Source organism: Candoia aspera, chromosome 4 (assembly GCF_035149785.1).
Source record: "Candoia aspera isolate rCanAsp1 chromosome 4, rCanAsp1.hap2, whole genome shotgun sequence".
NCBI classification, from domain to species: domain Eukaryota; kingdom Metazoa; phylum Chordata; class Lepidosauria; order Squamata; family Boidae; genus Candoia; species Candoia aspera.
Genome location: NC_086156.1, coordinates 88,156,345 through 88,166,612, shown reverse-complemented (window position 1 = coordinate 88,166,612; position 10,268 = coordinate 88,156,345). Strand labels below are relative to the sequence as shown.

At 41.6% G+C, this 10,268-nt stretch overlaps 1 protein-coding gene across 1 annotated transcript; it reads right to left on the bottom strand.

The window, feature by feature from the left end:
- Positions 1-538: 538 nt before the first annotated feature.
- LOC134495491 (epididymal sperm-binding protein 1-like) lies at positions 539-9,464 on the bottom strand. Its single transcript, XM_063300983.1, has 7 exons — positions 9,404-9,464; positions 8,039-8,182; positions 7,441-7,605; positions 6,246-6,407; positions 4,228-4,374; positions 1,466-1,630; positions 539-584 (listed from the first exon to the last, which is right to left on the bottom strand). Exons 1-7 carry the CDS (start codon positions 9,462-9,464, stop codon positions 571-573), a joined length of 858 nt encoding a protein of 285 aa, XP_063157053.1. The 3' UTR covers positions 539-570.
- Positions 9,465-10,268: the final 804 nt, after the last annotated feature.

Here is a 10,268-nt window from a genome sequence, read left to right as displayed (position 1 = left end):
AGGAGTCACTGAATTATGACTTATACCTACCTCTTATGGAAGCAATCTATCCAAAAATTATATTTTCTTGTAGTGAGTGCTATCAATGGCACCTCAGAGTGCATTTTATATGAATGTTCAGCAGATGTTTCAAACTGTTTTGGCCTCAGACAGATATCTGAATTATATTTGTGCTATTATATAGGAAAAGAATAGAAATGAAAAATGCAGGCAGATATTTTTCATTATGTCCTGGGGCTAAGCTTCTCAGATGCTTAAAATAGGTAGTTTAAGTTTTCATCAGCTGCAATCCTGGGGAGTTTTGGTGTCTGCAAAATGAGGACTAGAAACCTGCATGAGGCTTGCAGGGCAGCAGTTGCCCATCCTAAAATGGAAGGATTGTGGGAGAACTTTACAAAGGTTGTAATACGGCATACCTATTTTTCAGACTCTGCTACCATCTGAGAAACTCCTGCAACCAGATCGTTTCCCTACCTAACTGTTAGCAGCTCGAGCATTTCTTTCTCTTTTCTGTCTATTTTTGTCCTACCTGAAGAATCACTGTATTTCCACCTCTTGACCAACACGCCCTCATGAGTGCAGTCCTGGAACAAAGGGTAGATGGTCAATTCCTTAAGATAGATGATTGATTGATAGATGAAACATGAAGCAGGAAGCAAGCAACATGAGAGAGAGAGATTTACAGCTATATGCTGCAGCTCTTCTCTCTCTCTCTTTCTCTCTGTCTCTCTCTCTCTTTTAAAAAAAAGCACTGAACATTTCCTCATTTAAGAGATAATAGACTTCCAAATGGCTTTGGACCTGGATGCCTGCAGGATCATATCTGCCCTATAGCTTCTGCCCAGCTGATAAGATCTGGTAAGATTGGCTTCCTCCAAGTCCCAGATGTAAAGCAGTGTCATCTTGCAGGACCCCAGGAGACGGCCCTTCCCTGTGGCTGCCATCTCCTAGGGTCCTGCAAGATGTGGCAAACAGCATTCTTCCTGAATTCCATACACCGTTGACTCTGGTGTGTTTTTTAAATCTTTAAGGACCTGGCTCTTCAGACAGGCCTTAGGGCAGGGTGATTTTTGAGCTACTCTCTGGTATTGGATTCATATTAAATGATGAGTAGTGGGAGATTTTTGTTTTTCTTTTCTTTTCTTTTGTTTTTCCCTGATATTCCATTGGTATCATTACTTATCCTTCACATTATATTGTTGTTTTTAATGCTAATATGTGAGTTGCCTAGAGGTGACATACAAGTTGATTAAATAAATAAAGGGCTACCATGGATTTCTAACCATGGTAGATCAATAGATCAAGGATGGACAAGTAAACTTCTTCTCTTTTAGTCTGCAATAATCCCTATGGCACATTTCTGTTCCAATACTATGCAGACATTTTTCCTAGATTTGTACCCGAGATATTTTAAGGGATTTTCCCACTTCTGATTCCTAATGTAGCAGCTCCTGGTTTATCTTACTTGTATCAGCACAATAGCTCCATTTCTGGTCTTGATCATAGTTCCTTGTGGTGGCACACCAAAATCTTCCATGGGTTTCATTTTCATTGGTGCAAGCATTGAATGTTCTCTTCTTATAAATGAAGGGAAAGACACAGGCCTGGCCATTAGAGCTGCCTTCATATTCTGTAGATATTGGAAACACAAAGATAAAGAGGATAGCCTTTGTACTGAGGTGAGCTTTAATCTTATCTGGCTAAAACCCATAGGTCTTATGGAGAGGACATTCCTCCTTTTTTTCAAGTTTGGATCTCTCTCTGTAAGTTTCCACTCATGGTTTCTTGTCCTACCCTCCAGGATGATGGGGAATAAATCCACACCCTCTTCTCTGTCATAGACATTCAAGTATTGGAAAACTTCTATTGTGTCTCCCCTAAGCTTTGTTTTCTTTAGGCTTGTTCCTCCCAGTTCCTTTAAACATTCTTCATAGGATTTAGCCTCCAAGGTCACTCTTTCTAAACACTTTTGGAAATTACCTATTTAACTATCTTAAGACTGATAGAGATCTTCAAAACAACAACTTTGAAAAACCACCTGGTGAATCATTCTTGAATAACATGAAAATTAACTATAAACTTAAGAATCTAAAGAATTGGAAATAAAAGACAAAAAGCTAAATTAGATTCTGGTCCAAGAAAGTTCTGAATCAATTAAGGGACCAGACAAATTTGGAATGTTAGGACTTTTACTATAATATTTTGGAAATCATTCTATAAATAAGCATTGTTTTATGGGAACTAAATTGTTTGGTCTAAGTCATAACAGAAATTTGAGACGTTATGGTTTCAGAAATTGGACACTAGAGGGGACTAAAGATTCCAGGCAGAAAAGGAAAAGGAAAAAAAAAAAAAATGAAAGATTCACAACCTACCAACAACTGCCCCTCACCAGCCACTCTCCCTGGACTGGCCAGAAGCCACCTCCTATTCCACACATACCACCCCACTAACTCCTTCCACAGTGGCTCCCATACAGGGAAGGCAATCAGTCTCCTACAAGGGAAAACCCCCACTGTCCAGAACACAACCCTGCCAAACACCATCAAATGATCCAGAGGGTGGAGTCCCTACAAAGGATCTAACTGACCACAAAATGGTTGGCAAGCTGTCTTTTTTGAGCCCAGCAGGAAGATGACAAGATGGCTTCCATGGGGGGGGGGGAACCACAGGAGTCTTCAGGCACCAGGTCTCCTCTGCCACTACCCACTCTCGGTTCAGCTACCACCACTCACACCCTACTGATTCCCCCAAAGGGAAGCAGAGCAGTTTCCAAAATCATGGAAAGACCCTCAGTTAGGAGGCCATGGGCTATTTCTAGCAGTCTCCAGCTTCCCTGGCTTTCCACACTTTAGCTGAATCCCAAGGATTCCTCTCTCACTGAAGGGATTTTCCTCCTGTCTGGGAAGTGTAGGCAGCCAGAAAGGCTGCAGAATAATAGGACACTGTGAAAATAAAACAACACCAGTTGAGAGCCAGTTTGGTGTCATGGTTAAGGCAATGGGCTAGAAACCAGGAGCCTATGAGTTCTAGTCCCACCTTAGGCATGAAAGCCAGCTGGGTGACTTTGGGCCAGTTGCTCTAACTCAGCACAACTCACCTCACAGGGTTGTTGTTGTGTGGAAAATAGAAGGAGAAAGGAGTATTAGGTATGTTCCCCACCTTGAGTTATTTATAAAAATAATAAAGGTGGGATAAAAAATCTAAAAAAAACCACCAGCAGTTACATATCTGCTTCTTCCAAAGAAAAAGGTGCACTCAAAGTCATTTGGAAAACATTCTCAACAAAGTTAAGAATAAAATAGAAAAGCAGAAGCCTCTTTCACAGGGGCAGAAAACATCTGAGAAGTGACCAGGCAGATTTAGGTAGAGCACTAAGGAGAATGTGTGTGTTGTGTTTATTCCAGAGATTTACTTACACTACAGTCTTCGGTTAACGGCTGACCCATTTAATGACTTTTACAATGGCACTGCAAAAGTAGTTTTGCAACCGGTGCTTAATGACCATGGGTGATTCGCTTAACAACTATGGCGGAACTCAAGTAAGTCCTTCATGGTCATGAGATGTTTAATGCTTAATGACCACATTGCTTAGCAACAAAGTTCCTAGTTCCAATTGCAACTGTTAAGTGAGGACTACCTGTACCTCCTTCTCCAGCATTTGCAACAGGCACATTGACTTCATCACCTGACCCAGTCTGGAGCACATGCAGCCCACCCTCTGCGTCGCAACGCATCCATACACGGAAACACAGGGCCACTGCTGGTAAAAGAGTTGGGAAGAATTCCAGCAGCCATGCTCTGCATTCTTCCTTTACCTTGTTTTAAAAAAAATAAAACAGAACTCTGGAGTATTTTCCTCACCATCCATAATATTTGTTGTTTCCTCCATTCCAGCTAAATCTAACTGCCATTCCTTATCGAGGGCTCATTCTTCCACTCCTGCCTCAATGCTTTCAGTCTCCCTTTTCTTTTAGTCATTTCCACATTCACACCCATCCACTGCAAATACCTCATTTAACTCACACTGACATGCTTCTCCTTCCTCAGTGTCGACCTCATTTTGATCTGTAATTGAAGCTCTTCATTTGCCCATCCTATTTTACATGGAACTCCCCTCTGACAGGACATTTGCTACATTGAAATATTGTTGCAAGCCATTCGAATTCTCCAGATTTTGGGAAAAAAGGAAAAACAGTGTCTCTACCACACTGTTGTTTCTCCTACCTTGAACAGCACATGCCTTCCACTTACTGTCCCAGTCATAGTCTGCAGTTGTGGCACACCACAGTAGGCCATCAGAAGCACCATCTTTTGTGCAGGCATGGTAGTGCTTCCCATTGAAAATGAAGGGAAACTTGCAAGGAAGTGGTTCTAAAGAGGGGGGGGAAGGGTAATGGGAGAAGTAATTAATCAGGACTTCCTTAAGAGGCAATCTTGTGAAAGGGTAGAATTGAATGAGCAATAGGATGACTGAGATTTGAGGTTGAATGGATTTTATTGAGATGTAGCTTATTATACAAAGTTGAAAAAGGGATTTAGGAGTAAAAAAGTTAATCATGCTTGAACAGCTACATACATATCTACTTCTCAATCTGATGTATTTCTGTCAGCCTAGTGTGGTAGTCCAGACAGGAAGCATGATGAGATGGACTAATTCTACATTATAGTAAGGTTACATTAACAGAATCTTGCAAGTCTGAAAGTACAATTCTCCCCCCTCTCCTTTACAGCCCAAGAAACTAGTGTGGGTCCCTTCTGAGACTTTTGCCATGCCCCCATTCCTTCTGTGGGCTAAGCTGCCTCTTAGCTGACAATTCCCCTGGCTGAGGCTCTTTCGCCTGTCTCCCGAGGTCATTCCCTCATGCCATTACATCTTCCTAAACTCTCTGGCAAAGGAATAGCTTAATAGCCTGAAGACTGGGTCCTACAGTCCTAAAGGGTTCCCAAATAGCCTCCAAGGTACTTGGAGGAAGAAGTTGTGCTTTCATTGATGAAGTCATGGCCAGTGAAGGCTCCACAGCTGCTGTGCATCTGCTCACACTGTCCTGGTAGGGATGGGCAGGGCTTGGATCGGAAGCCAAAAAGGTGTTTCAGAACAGGCCTAGGCATGCAAACTACATCTTCCCACACCACTTTAACCTCAGACAAGCATTTTCCTAGGATCCCAGGAAAATGTGCAGCTTCTTACCTATTCCAAACCACCTTTCCAACTTTCAATCCAAAGGACAGCACTTCCTTATATCCTGATACCTTTGTGAGCTGCATGCTCTTAATGACACTGTCAGATTGGCCTAGCAGCCTGTCACTCACACATGGAAAAGCACTTTTGATTTAAATAGCTACAACCACTTGGACAAAAAGGATGTTAAACTTAAATTATTGAAAACTACTCTTTTCAATTCAGTGGGTTATTTCCCCACTGAATGTTATCTCCCCAATGACTCCTACTAATCCCCCCTCCCCAAAAATGGACAGAGGAAACAAACTGTACAAAAATGTTACAAAAACACAAACTAAGGTGCTATCTAATTGCAATCCTTTCTTGAGCATAGCTTCATCTTTTCCTTCCTTAGGAACTGATGGATCAACCTTCTGTTGAACAGAGCTATCTCAGCTTCAGTTCTTCTTCTGCTTTCAACCTTCAGCTACAACTGCCAACTGTTGGGGATCCCCCTTCCCCTTCACCAAGGCAAAGGTTAAATTCTTAAATGGGATTTTTTTTCACTGTACTTCTAACAAGTTCTTACTACTCTATAAGTTTTGGTCAGAAGAGGTAGCAGCACCTGGCCAGCCATGATCCTGAAAAAGCTAAGCAGGGTCAGTCCTGGCTATCACTAGGAGTGGAGATCACCAAGAAATCTCAGGGTTACAGAGAAGTAGAAAACATATCCCTGAATGGTAAAACTAGCTTAACAAGAAATCAAAACTCAATCTCTCAGCCAAAAAAGGCTTTGCTTCTTATTAGAGGTATATTTCAGCTTTCTTCCTGGAACAAAAGATGAACAGCTATAGTCTGTTCTCCAATGTTATCCCCATGACAGCCCTGTGATGCAAATAGCACTGAGAAATGGTAAGTGGTAGAAAGTAATCCAGAGAGTTTTGCAATTCAGTGTGGACTTGTACCCAGATCTCCCCTATCCTAGTCTAATGCCTCAACCATTTAGACTCAGGTTCTAACATAGGGCTGGTTCGTAGGGTTCTCCAGAATGTTCCCGCCTTATCATCTCAGTTTTTTTCCATACCTGAGGGTGTACAGTAAGTCCATTTTGGGTCTCTATCATAGTTCCAAGTTAAAGAGCACCAAAGTTTTCCCTTAGAAGTCCCAGCGGTTGTGCAGGCTGAGTAGGATATTCCCCTATAGATGAAAGGAAAGACACATGGTCCCTGAGAATTTGCAGCTAGTCCTGAAAGGTGATGGAAAGAAGAATGAGAGAGTCAATGATCTTATGCTGTCATCTGTGTTCAGCATCTGAGCTAATGTTTTTCTGGATCAACTGCAGCATATCAGAAATTATACTCAAATCAATATTTCTATTTGAAATCCTGAAGTTCTGCAGAGTTGGTGGATCTCCCATTTTTTAATTGTTGGTACTCTTTCCTCATCCTGCCGCCCACTCCCTGAGCTCAAGCAGCCTCTCCCTCCCTCCCCTGGTAGTTTCATTTACAAGAGTATTTTGCCAAGATACCATTATTTCACAGGTCTTTTAAATGCAGCATTGAAGAGAAGAGAAGCAGCATTTCTTACTACTAGTTTATGTATGCTCCTATCAGTAATGACTCATTGTCAGAAAACTTGCATTTTGTCCTCTCATTTTTGGGCTACAGAGTAGGAGACATTACCACATTGGTACAGATGTTGGATTAATTGACTTGAATCACCAATAATTCCCCTAAACAGTCTCAGTATAAAGATTGCTCTCAGACCTGTTTTGTTCTGTTCTTAAATGACTTTGCTAAAATTCTTGAGCTATTTTCTTTTGATATCCATTGTGGATATCATTGTGTATTTTGATGGATCTGTGGATGAGATGCAGATGCACTTCTTGGTGAGATTTTTCTCCTGTTTCTTTGCCCCATCTCTCTATGAACCATGTTACACAAGCTCATAATGTATGAAAATTCAGGGCTCTCATATTCTGAGATATCCATTTAACTAAACCATTATTGGCCTCATAGGTTGGGCATTATCAGCTCCCATGACATTATTGACCCAGTTTCCCAAGATGTAAGGGACTGGATCCAGGAGCTTAGTTATCTACCGTGCCTTTAAAGTATATCCTTCCTCCCTTCCTCAAAATTGCACTTATTGCTGCACCACATTTAACCTTTCTTTTAGCTTTTTCTTATCAATTAAAAGTCTCCTCACTTTCCTTTGTGTACAAGTAGCCTAACCATGCCATCCCCACCTAATAAGCTAACATCACAGAGTTATCTTACTGGTATCAGCACAGTAGCTCCATTGCTCATCCTTATCATAACTCCCAGTTGTTGCACACCAGAATCTTCCTATTTCTGCATCTTCATTGGTGCAAGTGTAATACGTATGGCCCTCGTAAGCAAAGGGGAATACACAGGGTTGTCCACCAGAATTACCTCCATATTCTAAGCACAAGAGAAAGAGTTAAAAGATATATACTATCTCCTATTTTAGCAATGTTTTATTTCATATTATTACAGCTTTTACTTTCATATAATTGAGCCACTTCCTCATGTGCCTTTGAAGAGACATACTTCTTCCATTTCAAGCAGAAGAAAAATTATAAATTATAAAACAATTAGGGTGTTCCCAAAACTGCAGGGAAGCCTGAGTTTGAAACTCTAACATTTCTTTGGAACAGGGGCAGTTACATTAGGATGGTAAAAGGAGAGCTGAACTCACTAAGGCGCAGAAAAACACACTGAAGTACCTATTTTAAAGCTATACAATTTAAGGCTCGGAAACATCATTATGGAAATCAGTTGACTGTTTCAGGACAATTGTTGTGTTTCCTACCCCCATTGAATAACATAGCCCAGAAATGTAAAGATGTCACACCTTTACTGGAACAATACTTCCATTGCTGAAATTTATCATAGTTGGCAGTTGTGGCACACCATGGCTGGTTCGCACTTGCAACTTCAGTGCAAGAAGTGTAGGATTTTCCTTGGTAAATAAATGGGAAGACACAGGGAGGAGGGACTAAAATGGAAACAGAAGACAGTATCAGAATTCAAGAAACCCCCTGCTAAGCAGGTGTTCAATCGCTTAATTTGGAACTAGCAAACAAGCCATGCAACATATCCGAACACCATATAAGTTGTCTAAATAAATACTCTCTGAAAATCGGTCTTGTAATGCAAAGATTTGTTGTTGTTTATTTGTTTAGTCGCTTCTGACTCTTCATGACTTCATGGACCAGCCCACGCCAGAGCTTCCTGTCGGTCATCAACACCCCCAGCTCCCCCAGGGACGAGTCTGTCACCTCTAGAATATCATCCATCCACCTTGCCCTTGGTCGCCCCCTCTTCCTTTTGCCCTCCACTCTCCCTAGCATCAGCATCTTCTCCAGGGTGTCCTGTCTTCTCATTATGTGGCCAAAGTATTTCAGTTTGGCCTTCAATATCATTCCCTCAAGTGAGCAGTCTGGCTTGATTTCCTGGAGGATGGACTGGTTTGATCCTCTTGCAGTCCAAGGCACTCTCAGAATTTTCCTCCAACACCACAGTTCCAAAGCATCTATCTTCCTTCTCTCAGCCTTCCTTATGGTCCAGCTCTTGTGGCCATATGTTACTACGGGGAACACCATTGCTTTAACTATGCGGACCTTTGTTGTCAGTGTGATGTCTCTGCTCTTAACTATTTTATCGAGATTTGTCATTGCTCTTCTCCCAAGGATTAAGTGTCTTCTGATTTCCTGACTGCAGTCAGCATCTGCAGTAATCTTCGCACCTAGAAATACAAAGTCTTTCACTGCTTCTACATTTTCTCCCTCTATTTGCCAGTTATCAATCAAGCTGGTTGCCATAATCTTGGTTTTTTTGAGGTTTAGCTGCAAGCCATCTTTTGCACTTTCTTCTTTCACCTTCATCATAAGGCTCCTCGGTTCCTCTTCACTTTCAGCCATCAAAGTGGTATCATCTGCACATCTGAGATTGTTAATGTTTCCTCCAGCGATTTTAACTCCAGCCTTGGATTCCTCAAGCCCAGCATGTCTCATGATGTGTTCTGCATACAAGTTGAATAGGTAGGGTGAGAGTATACAGCCCTGCCGTACTCCTTTCCCAATCTTAAAGCAGTCTGTTGTTCTGTGGTCTGTTCTTACTGTTGCTATTTGGTCATTATACAGATTAATGCAAAGATAGGGATATGCTATCCCAAGGGAAATGAATCAACACAAAATAATTGGTGTATTTTCCTTACCTTGTGCAAGGAGCAACTGCAAAAGAGTGGAGAACAAAAGGAATGCTGTGATTGAGGCCATTTCCTCTCCAAATGTGCTTGCCAACCCTGGAGAGCACCATGTTTTTATATGCCCCGTTGATGCACCTCAGTGATGGTCAACTTCTGCTATTTGCATAATCATCAGGAACAGAATATAGGGTTTGGCAACTATATTTTCTTCAAACAACAGCACTTCCTCCCAGATTTATTTAATGTGGTTTGCAATGCAAATTTCCTCCTTGGATATTAAACTGCCCCCCCCCCCGCATCCCCAGGCAGACAATGCTAAGAAGAGAGAAGTCAACATCAACTGTTTCATTAAATTGAGTCAGAATCCTGGCACTGCCTGTGAAAAGGCTCCTGCTGACTCCATGTGTAGAGGTATTGCCTTGCTGCTGCTTCAAAACTTTTAAAACAGAACCCCCAAACCTGATGCCTGCCCAATATGTTGGAGTACATTTCCACAATTTGGCTCAAGGTCTGTAAGAGAAGCGTAACCCAAAGTTGCAGTACAACCGCATCTGGGAAAAGAAAAATCTGCTACAACAAAAATGGGATTTCCGGGGAAAATAAGGAAAATGTTGACCTGCTTTGTGCACACTGCTGCCCAAATGCTACAGCAAATAAAGACACAGATTGTTTGAAGAGATAGGGGACATCTTGGCAGATTCTGGAGCTCACAAGAAAATAAGAACTGGGAAGTTTGTCTCAAAGAGTAAGGAATAAAACCTAGATGAATCCTGTGAAAAATGCTATTTCTCCTTCACTGCCTGAAATGGCTGTAAAATGTGGAATCTTCTGTCCATTTCACTAATAACATTTTTTAAGGGGCACAATGTATTTT

What these genes read in the sequence shown, in the direction of transcription:
- LOC134495491 (XM_063300983.1), bottom strand. Translation starts at nt 9,464, where the DNA reads ATGGCCTCAATCACAGCATTCCTTTTGTTCTCCACTCTTTTGCAGTTG. An exon ending in GAGCTACTGTGCTGATACCA is followed by an intron (nt 6,408 to 7,440) that starts GTAAGATAACTC and finishes ATCACCTTTCAG; the next exon opens with GACTAGCTGCAAATTCTCAG. An exon ending in GACTTACTGTACACCCTCAG is followed by an intron (nt 4,375 to 6,245) that starts GTATGGAAAAAA and finishes CCCCCTCTTTAG; the next exon opens with AACCACTTCCTTGCAAGTTT.